The sequence below is a fragment of the Manacus candei genome, unplaced genomic scaffold (assembly GCF_025592945.1).
Source record: "Manacus candei isolate 608988 ecotype Guabito, Panama unplaced genomic scaffold, ASM2559294v1 h1tg000017l, whole genome shotgun sequence".
Lineage (NCBI taxonomy): Eukaryota > Metazoa > Chordata > Aves > Passeriformes > Pipridae > Manacus > Manacus candei.
In genome coordinates, this window is record NW_026138065.1 from 9,418,537 (window position 1) to 9,440,980 (window position 22,444).

At 36.1% G+C, this 22,444-nt stretch overlaps 1 protein-coding gene across 5 annotated transcripts in view; it reads right to left on the bottom strand.

The window, feature by feature from the left end:
* Positions 1-1,947: 1,947 nt before the first annotated feature.
* Positions 1,948-22,444, bottom strand: part of STRN (striatin) — a 64,709-nt gene continuing 44,212 nt past the window's right edge. For 3 of the 5 annotated variants that reach the window (XM_051783042.1, XM_051783040.1, XM_051783044.1), the window contains 11 exons: positions 21,446-21,532; positions 20,755-20,898; positions 17,608-17,744; positions 13,005-13,180; positions 11,972-12,019; positions 11,209-11,330; positions 10,174-10,341; positions 7,904-8,044; positions 5,502-5,609; positions 4,581-4,667; positions 1,948-4,495 (listed from right to left, as the gene is read on the bottom strand). In XM_051783042.1, the coding sequence (XP_051639002.1) occupies positions 4,326-4,495; positions 4,581-4,667; positions 5,502-5,609; positions 7,904-8,044; positions 10,174-10,341; positions 11,209-11,330; positions 11,972-12,019; positions 13,005-13,180; positions 17,608-17,744; positions 20,755-20,898; positions 21,446-21,532 (1,388 nt within the window). In that variant the 3' untranslated portion in view covers positions 1,948-4,325. The remainder of the gene's footprint in view (positions 4,496-4,580; positions 4,668-5,501; positions 5,610-7,903; positions 8,045-10,173; positions 10,342-11,208; positions 11,331-11,971; positions 12,020-13,004; positions 13,181-17,607; positions 17,745-20,754; positions 20,899-21,445; positions 21,533-22,444) is intronic. The other 2 variants (XM_051783043.1, XM_051783041.1) reach the window with 1 other exon arrangement.

Sequence of the window (22,444 nt, forward strand, 5' to 3'; positions counted from 1 at the left end):
CTCCCAAATACACACCTTGAAAGGCATTTAAAAAACCCTGAACTTGCTTATCTGAAGGTTAAGCCCCCTTTTCAATTTTTTGTTTCCTTTGAGATAGACTAACACTTCTGCCCATCAAACACTGCTCAAATGACACATGAGTTTATGGAATTTGCTGTTCCCCAAAATTACATTGTTAAAACATAAGGAAGAAGGAATGGGGACACATCTGTGATCCAACAAGTGTACTGAAAACGTGGTGTAACTAAGCCCTCTGTTCCTCACATATTTATTGAAAAGGACAAGTTTCTGGTTACTTTAAATTCACAACTGAAAAATGGTGTTGTATGACCTAATCACAAAGCTGTATGGTGAACACCACACACTTACTCAACCACATTGCAGATGGAACTGCTTTAACCTAACATTATTTGAAAATATACATCCTAAAAAAATAATCCATAGTATGTGGCATATAGTTATACAGGCTTCTTGCTAAAGAACATATTTTATCAAAATAAAGACAAATGAGATTCCAAAATATTCATCAGGTGATTCTTTTAAAAGTAATAAAATCGCTTATGTGGTATGTCAAAAGTTTTCACTTTGAGGCACAAAAATAAATGCAGACACCAGAACTTTGTAAGAGTGACACAATATATCCAGACCTTCTTCCAGGCTACTCCAAATCATTCTGAGCAGGCATTTTGGTAACATGTGAAAGCAAACAGCACAGTGAAGTAAATTAAAAGTGAGAGTATTTAAAACTAGCAGACCAACTTTCAACATACAGAAGAACTGAAAATTCTTCATTAAATCAGTTAGTAAAACCAAAATCAGTAGCACAGGCTAACATACACAAAAAATTATATGAGTTAACCATTAAAAGAATTTAGCATGTAAATCAGATATGGGAAAAATAGCAATGGTAAAACACTATATACTGATGTTGCAGAAAAATGGTTTTTGTAAGAATAAGCCTTAGGTCCAGTTTTGTTTACACTTGCAATTAAAGTATGTATCATTAATGAAAGTTACCAATTACATTGAACCAGGAAAGAGGGCACACAAAAGGGGAACAAATAAAAATAATTTAGTGCCCTCAGGGGTCAAAGCGTGTAAGACCCAAGATAATCATGAAACAGGAATTAAGTCTCTAGCTGCAAAAGGTTCATAACAACATATTGAAAGTGAAGAAGAAACTCGAAAAGCAGCAATGCTCAAAGTTATTTAAAGCAGTTGTGAGAAAGAAATACGATTTGGGTTTGGGAGACAACAGAATTTTGGTCTTCCTACATAAAAGCATCACGTTACAGAGGATAAACCCTACCAAACAACAATCACACTTAAGAGATGACCTTCAGACTAAGTCCAATAAATCATGCATGTGGAATGGTAGTATGGACACCAAGATATGGAGAACTGAGCTAAAAGCTGAAAACAAGAAAAAGTTGTGTAAAAAAAGCAGACTAAAAAATAGCATGAAGAAAGCAGAAAGGAATGGAAATATACAGATAGAACCAGTGTGTGCATGCGGGTTCCAAATTACAAAGACCATGAGGAATATGCAAAATGGTACAAAACAAGGCTTGGAATACTGGCACGAAATTACAAAAAAGAGCTACTAAACATCAAGTAAATTCTCCTGTCAGTGAGATGTAATCATTGAAATAATCTTCCAAAGGAAGCCTAATTGTTTAGAACATATATAAAATCTCACTGGCCAAGACAATATTAAAACTCACAAGTGTACAACCCTGCTTTTGCAAGCAGATGGACTAGATAACCTAAATAATTTTTTCAACCCTATCTCCTATGATGATGTTCAGAAGACCTGACAGGCTCATGCACAATACCCTGCAGTCCTACAAGTATGTGAGCAAGTTCAGTAAAAAGACATTGACATCAATTATGAAGACAAGCACAAAAATATATATACTCCACAACCTCTTTGTAAGGCTACATTTGTTTTGTTTTTTTTAAAGGCACCTCATCCTCTAGCTATTGCCAGCTTTTAAAAAAAATCACTTTTCAGTTTGAGCACGAGCTCAATAGCGAGAAGGAAACATCTTTCAATTCACATTTGAACAGCCACGTCTTACATTCCAATTGTAATCAGAATGACAGTCTTTAAAAACAAGCATGCTGGCCTACTAGTTTTTATGTACAGCAATTTAAACAACTGTGACTACATATTGTACTGTGTAAGCAAAAGCACAACATTCATTTCATACTCACACCATTATCCTCTGTATACACAAACTCAAGAGAACTCTTAATACTAAAACATTAAAATGCACCCATGGAGTCTTCCCTTACTAGACACATTTAATACATGTTTACAATATATATACACATATATAATATACATAATTTTTAGAATTTTTCAAATAAATCTTTGCAATTTTCTCTTCAAAAAGAAATAAAATAATGACACTGAAAGAATATGAGTCAAGTACACAGAACTCTCACAAAGTTGAATGCTCAGTTTTGCAGCCAAGTTTCCCCCCTTCCATCATAACCAAAACATTTTATAAAAACTAAATAATCTGTATTGTTATTGTAGTCATCTGTTTTATGGTAAAAGTTCTAATCTTATCTATGGAAACATATTGCATATCAATATCATGAAGTGACATATCTGAATATTCTGAGCAATAAAAGGTATTCCAGGATATTTTAGCAGTACATATAATGTGTTGCAGGCTCAAACAGCACACGGGTCAACCTTTTACCTAAATAATATACTTGATTTAAACTCTGAGATCAGTTTCAAATGTGGTCCCATCCCCTAATGCCATCTAAAACCAACACAGTCAAACCCTATTTTGATATCTTTCAATTACTTCTGTTTACAAAGTGTCAGTTTAAAGGTAAAGATTTATTTATCAGTTTCCAGTCTTAACCTCAAGCTGGTATATGAAGAGTTGCATTGGGTTCTTTCCTACTCGCATCAGCATCAGAAATCATCTCCAGCAGAAATTCTGCTTTCCATTCCCATTAGAGGAAAAGACCAACTTCACGCTTATGAACAATAATAACTCTGATGATGACACATAATAGAAAAGAATCCACTCACCTTCCTCTAAGAAGGGATAAAAAGACTAAAAGATTGGATTAAAAGTTATTTGTCATTCAAGTCAACAGAGAAGCTCTGAATAGATAAACAAAGCACATCTGTTGAGTAGTTACAAGAATCACTCATTCTTCAGGTAACCTAATCAATGGCACGATACATCCAGCAAAGCAGACAAGTTAGAACAACCCACAAAAAGTGAAGCTGGGAAATACCTCTAGAAGTAGCAGAATCTCTCAAACTGATGGAGTTTTGTATAGTTCCCACCTATTCCACTAGCAGGACTCATACAAAGCATTAGGTATAAATTTAATCTTCAAAAAAAGTATTTCATGTTATCTTTTAATGCCCAGAACGATACCCTTTTTAGCAGAAACAGGAAGAGGAGATGAATGTTTGATAACTAAATTGTACGACAGCTTCTTTGGAAAGCTTTAGGATAATTTCTTGTGCCAGGTCTCCAAGAATAAACAGCATTGAATAAGTTAACATCGCTACTACAGTATATACAGACTGCTTCAGTCTGTTGTTAATTGGGACTTAGAGTAAAGGCTCAGCTTCAAGCCATATGCTAATACAGTCTTTAAAAATTATATAAATTTTTTTGCAAACTAAATATTTACTGTATAACATAGAAGATGTAACAGAAACTTTGCTGCATTTTAATTTATGTTAGTAATCTGCTTTCCTTTAATTGCATTTATCTTAGGCTAGCAACCAGATTAGGCTGAGATTAACAATCTGCTACTGCTCTCTGAACAAGATCTACTTTATTCATACCAAAGGGATGACAAAGTGCCTCTCACGTGATACAGTAATGAGCATGTGAACTGACTCTGAATCACTTTTTCCAGGTGATTTAACATTAAGATTCCTCAATGAGAAGCATCCTAGGAAGTTTCCCTCTTTTCCTACTCCCTGATGCAATTAGACCCCTTCTTTCCAGTACTCTCATTTTATTAATAGAGAATACGTAGACCTAGTTTCACCCAAGGCCTGCCTGGACGAAAATTCACACCCTCTAAAATAAAAGCATTTATTTTTTATTTTTTTTTAACTATGTGAAACTGAGAGATTCCAAGCTCTCAGCACCAGCTGAGCTCACAGAAATCAGAGCAAACGTCAATTTAGAAAACAGCACCCTGCAAAACTAAACACTTACAAACATTCTCTGAATTACAGGGCAAGATAAAACAACTCATGCCCTCCTCTTCTCTTTGTGCAGCTGGTTAAATATATACAAAGCTAAAGTTGAACAGGAAGCACTCTGTCATACAAACACTTTAGCCAGGGCATCAGCTCCTGCACTGGCAATATAACATTTGGAGGGGTGGAATGCCACATCATGAATTGACTCATCAAATTTTTTGCGATGAGCAGTAAATTCTTGGATGCAGGTCTTGCTTTCAAGATTCCACAAGCGAATTGAGCAGTCATGACCTAAAGAAAGGGGAAACAGTTTTCTTTACAATTCTCATGTCTGCCACCATTATGAGAAAAAGAAATGAAATCTGAATGTACTTACTGCCAGACATCAAATACAAGCCATTAGGATCAACAGCTAAACTTGTAACTGCATCTAAGTGAGCTACCATGGAGTGGATCAGTTTTCCTTTGAAAGAAAAGAGTTATTTATGTTATTTTCTGCAATTAACTTTGTTATTTGTATTCACTGTGAATGACCCTACCACAGCTGACACTATAAATAGAAAATCCATGACTGAATCATTAAAATTATACAAGAAGTCATTCTTTTAAATTTACAGTCTCCGGAGAGGCACAGTAGCAGTATCATCAACATTGTGAGACCTTTGTTTTATGTCTGCAAAGCCACCCTGGTGCTGCAATCACTGCATTTTAAATAACTGCCTCTTAACTGAATTAAGTTCTGAAGTAAGATCTAGAATGGAAAGGAAAGCAAGGGTTGAGTATACTAAAAGCAATGATATAAACTACCTAAGAATATGGGATGATTTTAGTAAACTCAGAGAGAATTATTGTTCTATTACTATTGCTATCATTGCAATTACAGCAATGATTTCAGATTAAAAAAAAAAAAACATGGGTCTAGGAAGCACTAGAGTGCCAGAGCTTCCTGTTCTCCAGATCAAAATAACACAGATAACCAATAGAAGAAACATAAACATAAGCCCATAAAGATTTTGAAAAAGCTTCCTTTTATGTTAAATATTTATAAACCCCATACATAAGGTATTTTATAAGAAGAGACAGAAAATTAGCAGGTTCCTTATCACTGTGCCAACAAAGTTTTAAGTGGGTTGGCAATCTTTGGGATCTACTGGTGACGAGAGATTTCTGTTTCAGAGGCTATCCAGTTCTTGACATCCCTCAGCATTTATGAGAATAATATTAATCTTAATGAAATTCTGGTTATGGTTTACATTATACAATGGCTATACCTAAGACCTGCTGAAGAGAAGCATACCTGTATTGTTGTCGTAGAATTTGATGTGTCTGTCTTCATGAGCAGTGATACTAATTGGAAGAGTTGGATGGCTGATGACTCTGTTTATCTGACAGGAGGAACTGATTGCTTGAAAAAACCAACACATATCATACATGTCAATTTCTAAATTCTTTGAAAGATTGCTACTAAGAAATAAATATGTAATCCATTTTATTTGCAAAATAATTCTTACATTTATATACTGGAAACTCTCAGCTAGCATCTTATTTTATATGGTTTACTCTAAAATACTTTCCAAATTACACAGACACAGAGGCATACATAAACCATATGTATGCCAAATAAGGTCCAACCTTTGGACATAGTTTTAGGTAGACACGTCAGGCAAAAATGTGAAACCGAAAACTGAGTGAAAACATCATTTTTGCACTTCCCCACTGCCACATTCCTCCTCCTGCCAAGTAAAACTTTCTTCATAACATACAGACAGTACAGGCAGTTTATTTCAAGCAAATAAACCCCACCCATTATTATTTGATATATATGGATTAAAATTATGATTATTGGGAAAAAAAGGATGCTGGACTATTCATAGGAGAGTCATTTTCCTATTCTTCAAAAATTTTGAAACAGCATGCATATATATATATATATATATATATATATATATATATACAAACAAAAAAAAAGTATAGAAGTTTTCTGATTAGAAATCTAGGTCTTGTTGTGATTCACAGATTAGTGCAAAGGTGGTCTTAAGAGGCATAAATTATGACAAAACCAAAACCAGTCACTCCACAGTACATCAAAATACAGGTGTTGTCTTTTATGTTGACTGTATTTAGTTAAACTGCTTCCAAAGAACACATTATTTAATCAAAATTCTTACTAAAATAAACAAAATAGAATACTACTATAGGATCACTTGCTATTAAAGTGGTAAAAACTTCAATTTACATATTTCTATAAAAATCTGAACCATCAAGCCTTGTCAGCATCCATGGAACACTTAGAAATCATTAAAGTCTAAATTAAGCAAGAAAACCACATTCATATGAATAAACCCCCCTAAAATAACTGAAAGCACATGAACCTTCATCACAGCCAGCTATCCTCACAGTTTGACAATGACAAGCAAAGTGAGGCTTATACTGAACAGCAGAGTCCCTGCATAGTGGTGGTAGGGCATTTTAGGTGACTCATTTTCCTCTTGCCTAGTTCTTGTAGAAATAGTAATTTACTTCTTTAAAATACTTGTAAGCTTTATAGTACTATTACATAACTAAAGATACTAAATGGAGACTGCTAGCTGCCATATCATGGCCTTGTTTTCTTAAAGGAGCATTACTGAATTACAGCAAGGAGGAGATAAAAAAAAAAATAGAAGGGGGAAGGAAGAGGGAAGCAGAAAGGTAACTTCCACTGACTCAAGTTAACTAATTTAGGACTGCTTTTTCAGATAGGAACAAAGGTGTGAGTTAAAAGAAGAAATCCTGCACAGTAAGGAATACCATAAAGAAGGGAGATGGCACTTTCCATTCCGTCTGATAAAATGACAGGCATTTAACTAGTTTAAAACAGACAAGCAAAGCCAACAAGAAGGGCTTAGTCCTTTAAAAAAACCTAATTAACAGCAGAAGTCAGTGACATAAAACTTTAAGGAGCGTGTGGGGGGATGGGGGGGAATAAAAAAATGTTTTTAAAAAAATTATATTGTTATCAAGTTACCATTGTGGCTTGAATATTAAACCTTTGGTCTCTTTTCTAACACCAGGGTAAAATAATTTACTGATAGCAGGCTCCTCACAGTATCCTCTAAAACTTCTCATATTGGCCATTGCCATGATCCAGGCAATCCTGCCATTGCCAGGACCTTGTCAATGAATACTCTTCCACTGGAGTTTTGCTTTTCTCCTGCAGTGAAAACTTCAACTACAGCCCAAGTCCAAATGAGGCAAAAGCGTAAGAAATCTTTGAAAAGGGATACCTCCAAGGAAAAATAAAAAAGAATCCACACACACTCCTGAATTTTTGATAAACTCAACTTTAAGTTTTCCTGATATTACCTCTATTTTGCAATTTTGTACTGAAGAGGAAAAAGAAATCTTGAAACTGCAAAGACCACTGAGCTGTACTAGAGAAACCTGTGTTTTTCCTTGTGCTACTGTCTTTTGAAAAGCAATTCAGTGTGATCTATTTCAAAAGCACATGCACTCTTCTGCTACTGAAACACCCACAAGGTCTGTTATAGTAATAACAATTTACTATTACATCTCAAAACACACCTTGTAACATAACTCATGTTATAATTTCTCATGACACTGCCTGTTTGGAAACACCAAAAAGATTATCAACAGTATCAATCTTAAAGAAGCAATTTTTTTTTTCCTTTGGTCAGTTTGGGTTTTTTTGATACATACTTGTATCCACACTGGACTCCAGGGTAAGAATTCGTTGCCGTGTCTCCATGTTAAAAATGCTAGTGTGTCCACTGTTAAATGATGCTACCATGAGGCTTGGGTCACTGCTCACAAGGTCTACTGAGGAAGGGATTCCCATTTCTAGAAAACAACGTAGTGATTTAGTTGGTATAAAGTAAACAAAAAAAAACCAAACAAAAAAACCCCAATCAGTAAGCACTTTAACATCTAAAGGACCACGATTATGAAAGGAAATATTGCATTTTAAAACATACATTATGCCCATCTAAATAGATTGTCCAGTATGATCACTATTTTAATCCTTTTTTTTTTTTTGATGTGTATCAACAACATTCTTTACTAAGATCCTGTATCTGGAACTGCAGCTGGGCAGAAATCTACTTTGAAATTAAGAAAGTAAGAACTCCCTAGGCCCTTTTCCTTCCTTTAAGTGTAACAGCAATTCTCAAAAAACACAAAACGACTCCAATGCCTCAAGTAAAATGACATGAAATTGAAATGGTAAAACCACTGACATAACAGATGATTAACATTATTATTATTGTTAACTTGGGTAAAATCAGAGCTTAAAAAAATCCACCAAAGTTCTCAAGGTGCAAATTTTACACCCTGACACTTTCATCATAGGAAGTTATATAATTACATTATAAATTCATATTTCAAAGCTTTGCCTATTGTGGTATTTATCTGACCTCCTTACACTGTAGCTATCTGAACACTACCGGAGAGAAGGTCAAATCAGCAAAGCTTGGGTATAGGATTTATCCCTTGGGATTTTTCTCCTCAAATGTCCTGTTCACCACCTGCTATGTGAAAGAACAACACCGGTAGCAAGAGACACCAGGAGGAGGAGGAAAAGATAGAGAGTGAGACACTGAATTTTAAGCAAACTAATGTTATAGAATCAGATAACACAGGAATATCATCATGTCTCTCTAAACTCTAAAGATTCATGGGAGAAACATTTTTTTTGGACACAGGACCGCCGGAATATTTCTAAGGAATGGTGGTACTTATCTAGAGGTACTCCAAAAAGAGCAAAAAAAGGATTGGAGTGAGAAGAAAACACATTATTTCTGAAGTGACCTTTTCTACTGCTGCCATGCATGGTGATCTGCAGCTTCTTGGGAGGCCTATAATGGTTAATCTAAAGGACTTAAATGATGAGTGAGAGTTTGTTCAAGGTTATCAATAAGCCATATGAAAACTAGGTTTCAAAGGAGGATCTTTGAATTTCACAGCTTTGGCAAGACTAGTCCTCCCTCCCCCTTAATTTAATAATTAAAAACAAAACAACTCCCAAAAATACCCAACAGTTACCAGGAAGTTTTCAAAGTAGGTAGATAGGCAATAAGCTGGCAATAAGCCAGTTATGTTTTTTGTAGAATCCTGCAGACCTTTGGAAACATATTTTTTGCAAAAACTAAAATATATGAAACATTTTTTATTTTGCTCAGTATAGCATAACAAGTAATGGTATATCTGACCAGTTTTATACCATAACTCGATAAGTCTGTTGAGTTATGCTAAAGTTTATTTTGCCTCAAAGTCTTTATGAAGAGCCAAGGAACTTTTGCAGCTCATGGTCTGTCTTTAGGACAATCAACTCCAAGAGAACTTGGCAACATCAGTGGGCTCATTCTGGACCACTTAGACAGCAACTTCAAGAAATTAGACTCTAAATAGTGGGATTTTGATTTGTTCAAGACATTTCTGTAACTAAATCCAAAGATTAACATTATTTCAACTAGCAGTGCTTAGGATCAATAGGCTATCTATTTAGTTAATGTGCAAACTCAGAAATTCAACTGGAATCTCTGTGCTAGAGGCACAAGGAACAATTCTGGAAGGTACAATGACACTGGTCTGAGATGAAGCACTGGCTACTCCAAACTTCTATTAGGAGAAGAAAGGGCTTTTTATTCTGGAAAAACCAAAAGCACACGCCTAATGGAAATTCAATTTGAAACTGAATTATGGAGTTGATACATTATACTTACTCCTTGGTGCTAGTAACATCAGCAAATCATTTAAAGCAGTTGGCTTTTAGATGTTTGTGACTGTCCCCCTGCACGTAGGTATATATTCAGCTAGCATCAAAAAAGAAGGGTCCCAAAATTTACTCTTCCCATATCATCCATAAGTATATAAAATCCAGCAAAAAAAGCAAGAAGTATTTCTATTCAGTAACCAAAATTATGTCAGTCTGAACAGGGATGTTCATGAACTTCTAGGGCAATTTTCTGTACCTTGATTATCATTAAATATATTGAGAGCTGGAGCAATTTCTGTAGCTTTCCATAAACGTATAGTGCCGTCTGCTGAACAGGACAGCAACCGCTGGTGCGTTCCACTGTAAACCAGCCCCCACACTGCATCAGTATGGCCTACAAAAGCACCTCTTAGAACAGAAGGATCTGCAAACAAAACACAACAAAACACATTTCAAAACAAAATTTGAATTACATCAATAGCTGTATCTTGATCTGTGTTTATGCACCAACCTCACGGAGCTAATCCATAAAAAAAACCCAAAGCCAATCATGTCATACCAATATAGAATTTTCAATTATTCTGGTATTAAGATGCTTGAATTTCATCAGCATACACGCTATTCAGTTACCCAGTTTGCAACTAAAGGAACAAAACAACATTTCAGCAGAAGGGACATTACAGAAATGGGATAAACACACTTCAGTTTGTTTCACTTTCAAGCAGCCATTAATGGTACATCAGTCCCTTTTATGCAAAAGTCAGCTTTGAGGCCAACTCCATCCAAAGCTAAAGAAGTGAAAAATAAACTTAAAATCCAGAAACAAGGCTGACATCCATTCAGATCTGGTAAATCATACTGAACTGGGTCTTTTTACGTGTTTGTGGACAACATTAACAGTTTTGGTCTCAGACCATTAAATCTCTTTATCTAACTACACAGAAATTCGTCAAAGAAAAGAACACTAAAATACACACTTGCTGTACTTGCCAAATTATCAGGTTTAGTCCTGGACTTTTTGAATCTAGTTGTTTCTCAAAATTGTGATGAAATTAAGGCCTTTCTAAAGAAAATTTAAGACATTTAAAATTTAAGAAATTTTAAGACATTTTACCTTCTTATCAAACAGCATCAGCATTAAACCAAAAATTTACTTTAAGCAATTGAAGCTAACATTCGATTTGCTCTTTTAAACTTTCAAATAAGCATTATCTGTAAAGTATCCTATTTTAACAAAAAACATTAATGTCACTAAACAATCATTTCACTGGTGTGTTTGACACCAACATACCGTAAGAGTCATAGGGGTCAACGTTCGGGTTGGTTGTGTTCCAGCCATGGATAAGGCCATCTGTTCCCCCACTGTAACACTGTTCACCATTACTGCTCATCACCACACAGAGCACTGGTCCACTGGAAGAAACCCCCAAAGAAACATTTAATATTAACATTTTCATTATGTGAAATGCAATGCCAACAGAATCTTCAATTTTTCCTGCTAGATACAATTGACTTGCTGCAACACTTCCCACAGAAAAACCTCCACAATATTTGGTAACGTAACTACAATCAGAACAATATAATCATTAGGCACATGAAATGTGAGAAGTGTCACACTTTCAAACTGTAGGGTTTTTTATTTTGCATAAGCAGCTTCTTTTCCCTTTGTAAAAGATCTAAGGTTCTTTCGTGAAATAATTTCAGTAGATTTAAATTCATTGCATTCATTCTTCTTCAGCTTCCTTCTACATATGCACACATCTGACAAAAAGGCAAGAGCTGCAATAATGAACAGAACACTTAATCAAATTGGAACTGTATAATTTGTAGGTTTTTAATTTTAAAATTGTGGTCTACCCAGCTTCAGACATAAATAATTACGCAGAAAGGAGATGGATGCATGCAAATATTTTAAATAAAATGGGAACTAAAGACATCACAACTAAAGAAATCAGTAGCTGATAAAGTGTAAATTACCTTTTAAAAAAATTCTGTTTCTGTTTAAAAAATGTATCTTTCTCAAAATACGACAATATTTCCCAGGAAATACTTACTTGTGTGCTCTGAAGGTGTATATTGGCTCTACATCAAGAGACGCACTCCTAAATGAAGTACAAGGAAATGTTAACATGTATATGATCTTACACAATGCTTTACAAAAACGTGTTAAATTCTTAAAATCACCGTTACGTCTTTTGCAGTGTTTCCCCCACAACTTTCAACACAATTTTTCACATGTCTAGGAACTATTCGCAATCTCTCATTTGCAGGATTTGTTGTTTGGTTTGTTTTTTCAGTTTAAAGACCTTCAAGGTAGTTCACAAACTCTCACAGATCAATCAAGCCAGTAGGTAGCTACACCAGTGGTGGGGAAGGAGTGGAGAGACATCAGTATCACATGGAATATATCATTAAGTGCTCCAAACCCCTATTAGAGTAAAGGAGTTTTTGACTCCTTGTTTTTATATCAAGGCTGTAGCAAAAAATTTGCTGCTCTGCACTTTATCAATCCGGTGGTTGTTACAGGCTGAGGGAAGACCCCATGTTATGCCCAGTCCTCCTCAAAGGTCTGACATACTCCCTTACCATTACCTTACCATTATTAGCCCTGCTACCAAATTGCTCTCATTTCTGCAAATCCCAGCAACTCACAAGAGACAGTGTACAAAGGCAACATCTCAAAGTTTAAAGCTGTACACATGTATATGCATGTATGTGTATACATACATATGCATATATATAAAAATGCATCTTACACATTTATATCCACATGCAAGCACACTAACAGGCCGCATCCAAATATTTTCACTAGTAAATTAATTTGTCATGTTATCTGCAAGGAAAATATAAATATGTGAATGGTTTTCCTTCTTACAAACAAAATACACTCAGGAACACACATGGATTTCTTCTGGCACTCTTCAGAAGTCTCCACACTACTCTGTGAACTTGTTTTCCTACTGTTAAAGTCAAGGAACACTTTCCATGAACTCCAAGGGCCATCCTGTGAAGTGGTATCTACAATTATCTTTTTTCTTCATATATTAAAACTGTTCTTGAAGCAAAGCAAAAAAAAAAAAATCTTACTTTTTTGCTGGGGCTGTTTTTTGTAAATTCCACATTTTTAAAGTATGGTCCTCTGAAGCTGTTATTAAGACTGGTTCAACCGGATGAAAAGCGAGACCTCTTATTCCATCAAAGTGACTTCTTAATGTAAATTTGGGGTTCCAAGTCTTTCTCAATGCATCCTTATTGTTGGCTATCTAATAAAAAAAATGCCAAACTTGTAATTAATCTGGAAGCCACAACAAAAGGAAGACATTAGAAATTTAGTTTGGCATTTTCAGAAGATGTGAAATTACCTCTTCCGCTTTTCAAAACAACCTGCTCTTGAAAAACAGATCACTTAACACTAACCAGATAATTCAAAATGAGAATGAAGGTAGATGTATTCCATACAAGTAATGTCTTGTCCACAGTAATATGTTCTATGCAAATCTGAAATACTCCCATGTCTGTAAAATTACACAATTTAAAAGCACTGATACTTAAATGAAATCAGCTAGGTATTTGAAATTTGATCTATACCTACTAGCTCGTTCACTTTAACACTGGGCTTGACTCAACCAACCAGTGGTCCCTGAATATCCAAAATACAAATGACATGGCACCTCTGAAGTAAAGATCTGAGAGAAACAGAAGATTCTGGAAGCACAGAAAGGAACACAAGCAAACTTACTCATCTAAGGGAACTCAAGCTCTGTAATAATGCAAGACAAGTAAAGGTTGCCAGAAAATAAAAAAAAAAAGGCAAAAAAGACTTGGCTACACACTAAGAATATAACTGGCAAGTGATAAGCTATCATGTATACAGACACAATTATTTGGCAATAAATGCATTTTAGAAGATCCAAAAAGAAAGCCTTTTAAAAAAATAACATTTACTCCAATATTGCTCCTCTGAACAAATGTTGACACAAAATGCTGAACAGACTTTTTCACTCTGTCAGTCAACAATGCCATAAGTTAAATTTACCTTTCCATAACCACTACGGTTATGGAAAATCAAGAAAACAAGCAATTGTACTGATGTTTTATTATGTTGAAATCTACAGATAATCCAAAATAATTTATATCATTATATCATTAAGTGTAAAGAAGAGACAACTGTTTTGAGCTTCTCCAAGAATCTCTACAATTTTATTCTAGGCAGCGGAGGGAGGAAGAGGAGGTTTAAGAACAGAAGTGCTTTTTCTTAGGTTTTGTTACATCTGAATTTAATAATAAAAGTATGCATCAATTAAGAAGTTCTGTACATTTTAAACCAGGAGAAAGGAGCTGTAACAAATGCACGTTTAGTCTTTCTTTCAGTATTTCTTAATTATTATATACTGCCTTGCTCAGGGAGACAAGTCAGTTTCTTTGCCAGTTTACCGAGCCAAGTTGGCTCAATGAGGGAACAGACAAATGCTCAAGCTGGTACAAGGATGGGGCAGGACTGCACAGTTAGCAGCTCTGGCAGGTTTTCTGGAGATTGGCCAAGAAAGCCTCAGCAAAAAGGGTACAAGATGTACAGAGTATTCACAGATATCTGGAGAGGAATTTGGTTGCCTCAACACAGGCACTCAATGCCAAACAGGTGACGGAGGGAACCCGCCTGCCCTCCAGCTGCCATACCAGCAGCACAGGTCCTGCATCACACCTGCAAATGCCACGAAGACACCTCAGATGGCCTAACAGTGAATTCCAGTTCTGGACAGGTAATAGTCTTCATTTGCTTCTCATTTATTCAAAGGTGCCCTTCCAAAGGAGTCCAAGATGATTAGCTTACAAATTGGGAAGTAGATAGAGGGACGCAGATGAGGGCATTCCCAAGCCAGCAGACTGGCAGCAGAGGAAACAGATCCTAGCCCTGATGCACCACCTACCTCGCTGCACCACGTCACTCCATCCACCAGTCTCTCAAGCTGTGAGAGGCTGGGTTAGTAAACACAATAGCCAACCTCCTTCTATCTCTCCCCACTGAAATGCAACTGTGACAAGCAGTTTGGGGGGATGTTCAACTCCAAAATTAGCACCTGATCAGGATTTGCTACTACTAATAATATTTGCATCTACACAGACAAATCAAAAAGTCCAGAAACAGCAATGACATGCAAGTAGGATTGCAGAAACTTCTCTCATTCAAAGTTGTAGGAAATCAAGCAAGAGACTACTGCAAAGTCCAAAACCTCTATTATAATCTTATGAAGCTGCTTAATCTACCCAGAAGACTAGAGAAAAAAACAGAATCAACCAAAGTGAAAGACCAATGCTAAGATAACAATGCGTAAAGCAAGGAAAAAGAAAAGATAAACTTGTGATTATCAGCTAGCAATCTGGAAAATATCACCTTGTTAGATATTCTAAAAATGTACTCATAGAAGAAAAAATTTCTCTTTTAAGTAATAAATTCATAATAATCATTACCAAGTGAAAACCATTCTTTAATTCACAGACAGTCAAAGCAATATGTAGAAACTGAAACCATGAAATGAGGTAGGCTAATGCTGCCATGTTTTAGAAAAAAAGAATCTAGTAAAAATATCAGTGGGATGAAAGGGACTGAAAATGGGAAAGTGCCTGCAGCTCTTGAGAGCAAATATATTTAAAGACAGATGTACCTTGTCTTTCTACTTTATTCTCCATATGATTCAAAATTGTCACTTAAAAATAGGACAATAATCCTTCCTGATTCACACTTGGCAGCTGGAAGAAGATATGAAATAGGCCAAAACAGAAACATCATCTGTAAGCTAAACTTCCAGTGAAACTTGAAATGGAAAAACCAGGCTTTCATTTTGCTTCAATGAAGTGCACAGTGACAATAGTGAGTAGCTTTGTAAATGTTGTGGGTTTTTTTTTTAATCATCAGCACTAAAAAAAGGTAAGAGTTGAGGTAAGCATGACTATGAGTTCCTGATCATAGAACTCCATAAAGGCATTTAACAAATGAACAAACAGAAGTTAGTACTCTCCACCATGCAGGATAGGATAGGAGTGGCTAAAGAAATGCTGAATTCCATAAATGAAAGCTGTTAATTCAGAATACGGAGACATGAACAAACAAAACAGTTTATATGGACACTTGAACAGTGAAGTCAAGTAATGAAAGCATTACCATCTCATTCAGATGGTTTAGGTTTGTCATGTCCTCTGAATTTAAAAATTCAGCATCTAAGTTTTAGGTGTACCTGTAAAAGCAAATAATTTGTACACCATCTTAACCCTTTCTGAAGGCATAATTAGAGAAGATGAGCAAAAAAATTAAGAACTGAGCCCAAATTAGGAGATAATGCTAAAATACTGAATTTTAGCAGAAATGTTCTGCATTATTGCAATCAAAATGATTCACAACACATCACATGCTCACAAACTTGCTATAGTAGTAGAGCATATCTCTGCAATAGCACTCTCAAAATGTGTCTAAAATTTTATTAATTTTATAATTTATTGCTTTACAAGTACACACAAGGGTAGAACTTCAAAGTAAGGACCCGCAGGTTATTTCTGGAATCTCAGACTTGACTTGTGATAGTAACATCCCAGATGGTGATTACTTAAGGGTCAGATTTACTGAAAGGTAGGATTCTTCACCAACACACAATAATGAAAATGATCTCTGAAATCCCTCAACCTTGACAGAGCTGGGCAATGCAATAGCAGCATTGATCTGAAGCTGACAGATCACAAGGAGCACATCAGTAAAGTAATACCTGAAGCATCTTTTCCCAAGAAATCAGAAATATAGACAAAAATTGTGTATGACTGAAAAGAAGCAATTTTAAAGAAAGTTTTTCATAAAAAGTGAAAGAAAAACAAGCTGTAGGCTACACATACAGCCACAGAAGTGCAGGCCACAAAACCCTCCTAAACACTCTCTGGTCCAGTTTCCCATTTGAAATGAGACTACTGCCCACACAATGTGAACCACAGGGCTCCCCCAGCCAAGTCTTGAACATCTCCCAGGAGAGGGATTCCACTGTGTCTCTGGGTCAGTTGTTTCACTATCACCTCCTACATAACACTTCCTCCCCCAGTGTCTTACCTGAACCTCCCAAGCCAGAATTTGCTATTGTTTCCTCTTCTTTTAATGCCTGGCTTAAAAGAAGGAGAAGCTTGGCTCTGTCATCCTTACAAGCACTCTTCCAGTACCTGCAGACTGCTATTTGAGTACCCCTCAGCCTCCTAAGAGCTGAACAAGAGTAGCTTCTTTAACATCTACTCATCAGTCACATGCTACTGGACTCTCTACAATTTCTCTAAAACTCTCTTGAAGTGGAGGGGCCCAAAACCCCATGCAGACCATGCAGAAGGGACATAAACTTCCCTCAATCTACTGGCCATACAGGTCCTAATTTTGCTCAGTCACTGGGGTTACACACACCCACATGTATCACTATAACTAATTACATTTACTTTCAACTACTCGCATGACGTGGCAGGCAAATGAGAAGGAGAGGGGCTTGCAGAGAGCTTGAAGGCCGCTGTGTATGGGAAAAACAATTTTATCAAGTAAAAATTTGTGACAACCTCTGGCAGGATAATTTCATCTGGAGAATGTTTTCTGCTGAGTCTACACACATGTAACTTGCATCCACCTTCAACAAAAAGACAGTAAGACCTTGAGTTACCACTAATAACCACTTACATCATAAGTCAGTGAATCTGCCTCATTTGCTACAGTAAGGCCTGCCAGTTCTCCAAGACCCAGTTCATTTTCAAGGGCTTCATCTGTTCCCATAATGAAAGATTTCCCTGAAGAAGGAGGGAATGTTAAAGCTTCCACTGCAAGAAACCAAAACAAAACAAAAAAAATCTTGAAATTTGGGGTTATACAACATTGAATAACAAAAATACATTTTCAACTTTCAAAATGCCAAACATCTTACAAGTAGCTGAGGGGGAAAAAGATATACAGAGATGCATAAAAAAATAGCTTTTCTAAAGATAATCACTGTACTTACCAATAAACAGCATCCTCTGAACATACTTGCACTTGAGGTGTGCGTGACTCAGTAAGTGCAATTAGCCACAGGCGGGAAGAGGACACTACCATTCACCCATAAATAATGTACAAGCAACACAGAACAGCTCAGACCCTTCCCCAACTCTGCCACAAAATATGCAAATAGGTGCTAAAGAAGCAACAAAAATGCATATAAGAATAGCTGGTGGGAGCAGTTGGACCCTTCCTTCCTAACATGGTGTCCACACCTTCCTAACGCGGTATCCACACACATCCAAAAGCACGTCCCCAATGAAGCTGTTTACATGCACTCCAATCGAGCAATACGACCAGAAGCTGACAATTCATTGCTACCTGTAAAATCAGTTAATTACCAAACAGGCTGCTCAGCACTGAATTCCATGTTTGTACTAGCAGTATCCAAACTTACTAGTTAACAGCTTCTATAGCATGCCTATAGGAGCTTCAATCACTGTAACATGAACACATCCATAGGCAGATTCTCTAGAAGCAGTAAGATCAAAGGCTAAGGAGTACAGCATACACACTTATATCACATGAAGCTCTGCATCAAGTGGTACAACTCAAAAGCTTTACTAAGTTCCCTGTACAATAGCTCTCCAAGCCTACACAGTGCAAAAGGAGGACTGAACAGATGAAAATGTGTTATCTTCTGGATGCAAGAAACTTCACTGATCTTTATACAACTTTTATCTCAAATTACAAGGGTTTTTAAATAAATTACAATCTTTTTGCCTTTTAGCTCCATTGTAAATACAAGCCTTGGCAAATACTGTTGGAATCAGGGAGAGAGAGAAGGAAATGCCAGCTCATTCTCAGCGTCTGTTTAAGCCTAACAGCACCGATACTAAGTTAAAACCAAGAAAAATGCAGTTTACAATCAATAGCCTGATCTGTTCAGTCTGCTTCCCTCTTGTCGCAAAGGCATCAGGTTCAGATGCCATCCAATTCACCTTCAGTTCACCCAGCATAAAGTAAGCTAATCTTTCCATTCCACATTCACATCTCTATTGCGTGTTCTGTTTGCTTTCCACTACTTTTTACAACCAAATAAAAGCCTTTCAAGCTCTACTGTTCGATCAGGTCTCTTAGTTACTACCTTTTAATCACAAACATCTCTTACCTTCTTCACCCTGAAGTCTACACTACCATTCTCTTTTTCTCTTTTGAATTTATGATACAATATTCCACTCAATACACAATACATACAGGACATGAAATCTGAAAAGTTACTAGAATAAAAACATTGTATGCCAAAAATATCATGGTGTCTCAGTTTTACAAAGGAATACACAGCTCATAGTTTGCAATACTGAACTCAGACTGATAAAAATCAGCTGTCCTCCTCTTTTTTTGTGAGAGTGCATTTGAACGTCTGAATTAAAAAACACATTATTGAAAGGACATGAAAATAGTGCTCTGCTAACATAGTTCTCAGTACATGTGAGAAAAGTTGGAAATGAAACATTCAACAAAAAATTCCTCCACTTCCCCAAGTGTTGCTAAGTTACCCCCTTCTTTCATAAAGAAAACCACTGAGCATGAAGGAAACAGAACTACTGAGATCTTTGGTAACTATGCCGCATGCTGGGACTTTTTATGCATCTTAATTATAACTTGGCCGACCTACTATTTCACACTCACTGAAAGACTGTTAAGTAGAACTCATGTTTTGCTCATTTTTCAAAACACGTATTTACCATTTAAATAGGGCACATGATATCATAGAATCATAGAATGGTTTGGGTTGGAAGAGACCTTAAAGATCATCCAGTTCCAAGTAGCCACGTGTAGGGACACCTTCCACCAGACCACATTGCTTAAAGCCCCATCCAGCCTGGAACTGAACACTTCCAGAGATGAGGCATCCATAACTCTCTGGGCCATCTGTTCCAGTGTCTCACCACCCTCACAGTAAGGAATTTCTTCCTAATACCTAATCTAAACTTGCTCTTTTTCAGTTTGAAGCCACTCCCCCTTGTCCTATCACTACATGCCCTTGTAAAAAGTCCCTCTCCAGATCTCTTGTAGGCTCCCTTTAGGCAAGCTAAGGCTGCAATATGATCTTTGACAAATTAATATAGCCTCATACACTATATGTTATTATGCTTCATACTATAGCATTCAAATATTGAATCAAATAGATGGTTCAGCATTTTTCAGACATAATACTAGTGAAGATAACCACATGCTTCATTGCAAAGATGTGTGGCCTTCCACACAAGAATTTTTTTTTTAATGTTTGGAATACATTATGGAAAGAAATACAGAGGCAAGCTCTAAGTTGTTCAGTATGATTCACTACATAATCACCACATGCATTTAAAAGCTATAGCTAGCCACCTGTGCTTACCTGCAGAGCCTCTATCTTACACTTAAAAAAAAAGAGTACATTTGTATGTATGTGTATATATATACATACATACATTTAAAATTATGTGCATGGGGAGAAAAAAAGATGCTCTTATGTCCTCAGAGCTTATGTTCCCCACTTGGCTACCAGGTTTGACCACAAACAAAAGCAAGTGATTTAAGACTGTCATATTACAAAGTCACCATGTGCCAAATTATTTTTTCTATCATGTTCAAAGTTATTCAGCCAAGACTTGACCTTAGGTAGGTGTCTTGACCTTACTAATAGGGACCAGAAAGAAGGAATGGCAATGCCATGTATTGCACTTAGACAGAATTGGAATTTGCTGAATCATAATTTGTAAAGTGCTCGGAAAGTCTTAGAGGATAATCTTTAAGAAGGAACTATAAACATCCATCCTTTACTAAGGTGTTATGCACATCTTTAATATTTACCTTCATCCGTCCTGTTTATCTCATGTTCAATGAGCCTTGAGCTACTGGGCCTAGAAGAAGGTGCAACAGATGGTTGTAACGAAGGGAGATCATCAACATCTCTCAAGTTTGCAAGCATATCTTGCAGCTTTGACCTGTTGGGCCCTAACCAGAAAAAAAACCAAAAAAATTTAATGGTTTATGCATAGTTCACGATGACACTACTTAGATATGCTACAGCAGCACATGCAACAATGGATCCTACCTTGCATTATGACATTACCACAGAAAAACTAATGAGCACCTATTTTCAGCAGTAACTAATCATCCAGCATGAAATGAATTTCTTGAAAAGAAAGCGATAGAAGCAACTGAGAATTGAGAACGCACAATTTTCCCCATATGTATAAACTCATACTGCTACTTTTATGGGATGCTGAAGAATGCCTCCAACTGAGTCATACTGATTATTAGAATATTTACTTTTCCAAAACAATAGCCGACATTGTGAATATTTTAGAATTTGTGCATCAGGTACTTTGCGCAGCATATTCTTATGACAACGTTATTATTTTAAATTAATTTGTGCAGTAGTGTAGTACTGTGAACTATATAATCCGAAAAGTTATACTTAAATATAATGCAACTGGATTCACTGGCCTACTTCCTGAAGCTACATATGGTGAAGACCCATGCCCTTCTTGACACTTACCTGTGCTTTGCTCCATCATTTTCCCACATCCCTGTTTTGACTGTTTTATATAGGATTGAGGCTGAAACATATCTTCGGTAGTTTTTCCTGTTGTAAGTTTAATTAAGAATGGGAAAATGTCTTACCCATAGTCCATTATGTTTTTTCCTAGACCAGTAAATAATACAGCTATTTTTAAGCAGCTTTAATACAGCAGTGTACTCTAATATATGTATTTTCTCATAAAACGATGTTATGATTCTATTCTCTTACTACTTCGCAGGAATGTTTACTACAGCCTTGCAAAATCATAAGTTTACTAATGTAGTTGCAAACTCTACTTTGTCCACCCTAACCATAATGACTTATAATAAACTAAATTGTATTTAACTTGTCTGTCACCAAATTATTACTCAATCGAGGAAAACACTAAGAAGGATTTTGCAAGATTGTTTTATATAATATCTGGTTTATAAAAACAATATTTTACTTAGTAGCAGTTCAGTGTCTAAGCACCATGTATGATGGGATTAAAGTCATAGAAACAAACTTTATAAAATTAATGTCAAAATATTTAGTCTCTTCTTTTCCTCCAGACTGCCTTCCTCACATTCTTCTTCACTATTGTGCAATATCATGAATAGCTGAAAACAGGCTGTGATTCTTCCTGATTTTTCTGCATTGATGCCCTTCCAACAATAGTTTGTACATGGAAAGATGCTTAATCTTACTGCTGCAGTAAACCATTTTGTCTTCCAAGATCAAACCAATCAAGTCAATCCAAAACGTACTGTAAAGGTACTGAGCAGTAGTTATCTTCACGAAGGAGCACTGGATGTCCAAGTGCTGCCTTTACATCATGATTTTTTCTCATAAATATATAAAACATTTCCAATAATATCTATGTCTATACTAGCAATTAAGTTTTATTATCAAAAATAAGAATTCTCAACAGCTGTTCAAGAATAGAATTTCAACAGTTTGGTTAAATAATTTCTGCTAAGCTAACCCTACAGCTAT